Source organism: Primulina huaijiensis, chromosome 2, assembly GCF_012295235.1.
Source record: "Primulina huaijiensis isolate GDHJ02 chromosome 2, ASM1229523v2, whole genome shotgun sequence".
Classification (NCBI taxonomy): domain Eukaryota; kingdom Viridiplantae; phylum Streptophyta; class Magnoliopsida; order Lamiales; family Gesneriaceae; genus Primulina; species Primulina huaijiensis.
This window is the reverse complement of record NC_133307.1, coordinates 16,818,145-16,822,769: the sequence shown is the minus strand read 5'-3', so window position 1 is coordinate 16,822,769 and position 4,625 is coordinate 16,818,145. Positions and strand designations below refer to the sequence as shown.

General features: G+C 35.2%; 1 protein-coding gene across 1 annotated transcript; it reads left to right on the top strand.

Moving 5' to 3' along the window:
* Positions 1-2,860: 2,860 nt before the first annotated feature.
* Positions 2,861-4,357, top strand: LOC140959419 (gamma conglutin 1-like). Its single transcript, XM_073417258.1, has one exon. It carries the CDS (start codon positions 2,951-2,953, stop codon positions 4,235-4,237), a length of 1,287 nt encoding a protein of 428 aa, XP_073273359.1. The 5' UTR covers positions 2,861-2,950; the 3' UTR covers positions 4,238-4,357.
* Positions 4,358-4,625: the final 268 nt, after the last annotated feature.

The following is a 4,625-nucleotide window of genomic DNA, read 5'->3' as shown; positions in this document are numbered from 1 at the left end:
TACGTATAAGTTTTCCTTTTATTGATTTCGGATAGTTAATTGTGACTTTTGTATCGGCTGAAGGACGATGGATCCATCTACACGTAATCACAGTACTGGGCGGCGGGGATATCAGCGACACCCTCACCCATCAACCGAGCCTTGGCCTTACATATCATCGTATCATCATAATCATTGTATTAGTCACAATTAATTCACCTCCTCCAACTTTTTATTTGAATACACTTTTCCTAGTGCATTCAGCTCATTAATGATGCTGCTGGCTCGTTCGTCAAATTCATTCATTGATTCACCATATTTCATTTTGATGTTGTCAATTCTTGTACATCAACTGAAAGTTTATTTTCCTTTGTCTGCTCGTTGCATTCACATAGCTAAATCAGTTTCTCTCAAATTTCTTTGGCAGATTTGCACATCTTTATTTTGTTGAAGGTGTTCTTGTCCAACGTCTTGTAGAGTATATCCTTGACAACATTGTCCAAGTTGGATTTTTTTCTTGTCTTCAGTTGTCCGCTCATCATGTGGCTTTTCAATATGATGAGGTGCTCCATCAGTTAGAGCAACTGTAGTATTTTCTTTCATTATTTTCATTGGACCGTCAGTTATGATGTATCACATATCATCATCTTGTGCAGCTAGATGAGCCTGTACTTTTATCTTCGAGTCATCAAATTCTTCTATGGAAAAAATTGGAATTTTGTAGAAAGATATCATGGTTATCAGATGTATGTATTTGGAAGTATTCAAGAACAACATTTAACCACTCTGATACCACTTGTTAGGATCGGTTAATACGAGTAAAGTGTTTAAAAAAGGGGTTGAATAAATACTTTGACTTTTTGATCTTTTTCAAATGTGAATCAGTTCTTTGAGAACTGATCCCGATATCTGGTATGTCAATATCAATTAGTTAACTAAAATAGTGCGGAAATAAACTGAATGATATATTTGAATAGTTTGGTTAGGGTACTGTAATAACTGAAAGTAAGAAGAAATGAATATGAAGATTTTTATGGATGTTCAGAGACTTCAAATGATCCTATGTCTCCCATTATATATCAAAGATATGTTTTTACTAAAAGACTTTGATTAGTACAATAAAATGTATTAACCCACTTCAGTTTGGATTTGAACACCGCTAAACTGAAACTCTTAGTTTTTCTTACACTTTTCATTTGATAACTGAATAGTTCAAAAAAGTAGCATGATCGCTACGAATAAACCAGTAAATAATGAGCTTGAGATTGCGATTTGCAAACTGAATATAAACTTAAGAATGAATCGCAATTGACTGATAACGGATTGTTCTCGTTGTTATTGTTCGTAAAATGCTAATATTTTCCATAACTGAATTCATCATCTATATATAGTCTTCGATTCCAATTATCACATTGAATCCATTTAATGAATAATATCCATTGAATCATCTTTTAGTACATGTAGACATCCTTTTCTGACAATGGTATGATGTATCAAACTATTATGCTTCATCTGTTCTTCTTAGGTACTGAGTGTCAGTTTGTCTACTGAGATTCAAACTTGTAACTGATGACGTGACAATTTTCGATAATCAGTTTTAACTGATGTCCTTTCAGTTTGAACGCTTTTTTATCTTCGGATCCAGTTTTCAGTTATGCTATATCAGTTCACATTCAGTCTTGTTCTTCAGTTCTAATATCGACCAGTTTGTCGATGTCCAAATCATCAGTATTAGGACTTACTTATATTTTTGAGAACTTTAGTTTATTTACTTTAGTTCTACTTAGTCTATTTCAGTCCGATAAGTCTTCTTCAGTTCTAAGATCGGTTACGTGCTTTCAGTTCAATTACTGTTAAGTTCGGTTACTGATTGATTTGTCAAAGTCTGAAACTTATAATTTCCAACAGATACCCAATGGTTGTTACCCTTTTCTTGAATCTCATTTCATATTATCAAAAATCTGAATGATTTTTCGCTATTTCTATTTCCTTATATTCGAATTTATCAAGAACCATAACTTGATCTTGCTTAATTCAAATTGTGAGATCATCTAGAAGACAACAAGGATGAAGTTTCGCCTAGTACTCTCATTAGTTCCATTATTTGCTAAATTAGGCTTCCAGCCAAACCGATCCCGTGAAAAATGAAACTAAGCAGAATTGTGAATATTACACTTTCGGAGTCAGCAATTTGGCATATATGGTCTAACGTTTTCCATCAGCGTCACCCTTTCTTTTAAATGTGACTTCAAAAATATCACACTTCTCATATTGTCACATATGTCAGTGTCATAATTTCCTTCCAACATTATTAAAATAGGATGCCATCCATCCACAGTAAATTTAAATTTTAAATACAATAATAAGGATAAAAAAACCCGTTACTTGATAGAAAGAAAAATTCAAAAATGGCCTAATCTACATAAGTTTTGGTCCCGTAAAAATTTGGTCTCATTAAAAAACTTGGTTTTTATGCACTTTTAGTTATTTTTTCCATCCGGAGTGTTGATATGTATGTCACGTCATGTCAATATTCTGCACAAAAGACAGTTATTTTTTCCAATTAAGGTTTTTTTTTTTATCTCCATGAATATGTTCTTATATAAATAAAATTGTAGATAATGATAATGATACAAATAAAAATATTCTAAATCTGACAATAACTAAAATTTTATATATCACCCTACAATAATTGAAGAAAATTGAAAATATAAATTTTTGCTTCGATACTAAGTTTACGTTCAAATTTCTGCTTCTAGTTATAGAAAAATGGGATTAACATATTTATAATATTTTTTATAACCCGTTATTGCGTGTTAGATATTACAGCTTCTAGTAGGCAACTCATCAGTCATTGATCGAATTGAATATTCTACATAACCGATGGGCTTGCCTATAAGAAGTTATGGTATCCCAAAACTTGAATAGTTGTTCTCTTTTTATCAGCTAGAAAACCAAGCAAAAATTTTCCATGGATTTCATAGTACCTCTCAAGATTCTGATCCTAGCCATCTTCTTCACTTCCGGTCTGGAGACGACGATATCCCGAGCCCCTTTCAAGCCCAATTCATTAGTTCTCCCTCTCACCAAGGACGGCGCAACAAACCTTCACGTGGCCTATATCCGAAAGAGAAACCTACGGGTCTCCATACCCGTAATTGTCGATCTGAATGGCAGATTCTTGTGGGTAAACTGCAGCAGAAACTACCTGTCTTCATCTTACAATGCTCCCATTTGTCACTCCACACAATGCTCTAAAGCTGGTGTACATTACTGCCATAAATGTACTTGGAAGGATTTCGAACCCGGTTGCCATAACAATACATGCGCCGTTATTGCAACAAATCCTGTGACACAAGTAAATGGACTTGGTGAACTTTCCCAAGATGTGATCTCAATCCAATCTATTGCACCAGATGGATCCAGAGTTGGCCAATATGCAGATATTCCTAATTTTCTCTTTACATGTGCGCCTTCGTCTCTTTTACGAGGGCCGCTCCCACGAGGAGTTGCAGGAGTAGCTGGACTTAGTCACAATCAAGTTTCACTTCCAATACAAGTTGCTACCTATTTCGGATTTCAACCCGAGTTCGCTTTGTGTCTGTCTCCTTATACAGAGAGAAAAGGAGGGATTTTCTTTGGCAACATCCCTTCTAGTGTAAGGCCAAAAACTCTGGTATACACACCATTAACAATCAGTGAACCAGGTGAGTACTTCATACCGGTCCGATCGATTCAGGTAAATAATAAACTCATCACTTTCAGGAGCACAAGAGGCAGAGTGGGGTTTGGAGGAGCATTAGTCAGTACAACAACACCTTACACGTCTCTCGAGCGCTCGATATTCAAAAGCGTATCCGAGTCATTCGCTGATCAGTTATCAGGGGTTCCTCAGGTAAAAGCAGTGCCGCCTTTCAGTCTATGCTTCAATGCGAATCAAATGCCACCAACACGAGTCGGAGGGATCCCGGATATCGACTTTGTCATGCAAAATCGAAACGTTACTTGGAAAGTTCTGGGAGTTGATGCAATTGTGCATGCTAGACCAGGGGTAGATTGCTTGGCTTTCGTCGATGCGGGGATGAATCCAAGAACATCGGTTGTCATCGGAGCGAATCAGATGGAGGGTTCCAACTTCCTACACTTCGATCTGACCAGATCTAGGCTGGGCTTTGTCCATTCACGTTTCGAAACTCCAGTGAATTGCACTGATTTTAAATATGACAGTGTTGAATTAGATGCAATGGGTGACGATTAAGGTTGTATGTAAATGTTATCTTGTCATGGAGATGATCAATATCGCGCGTGTAATAAATGTGTAATTACTTTTATTTTCTTAAGCTAATAAATTATATATATGAAAACTGTTGCAGGGTTATTATTATTGTTGTTACTGTTATTTTACTATTATTATTTTTAATTTTGCACATGTGAATGAACGAGTATAAATTATTTGGTTGAAAATGTAATCATTTTATATCTGTGACTAATATTAACCTGATAGATCAAGCTTAAGAATTTTTTTAATGAAAATGTTACATTGTTTTTTATCTCCAATCGAGTAAAAAGATCAAAAAATGAAAGTACTGAAACGTCATCATGGTACCCCAACAGAATCATACAAAGGATTGTTTAATAAAAAACAA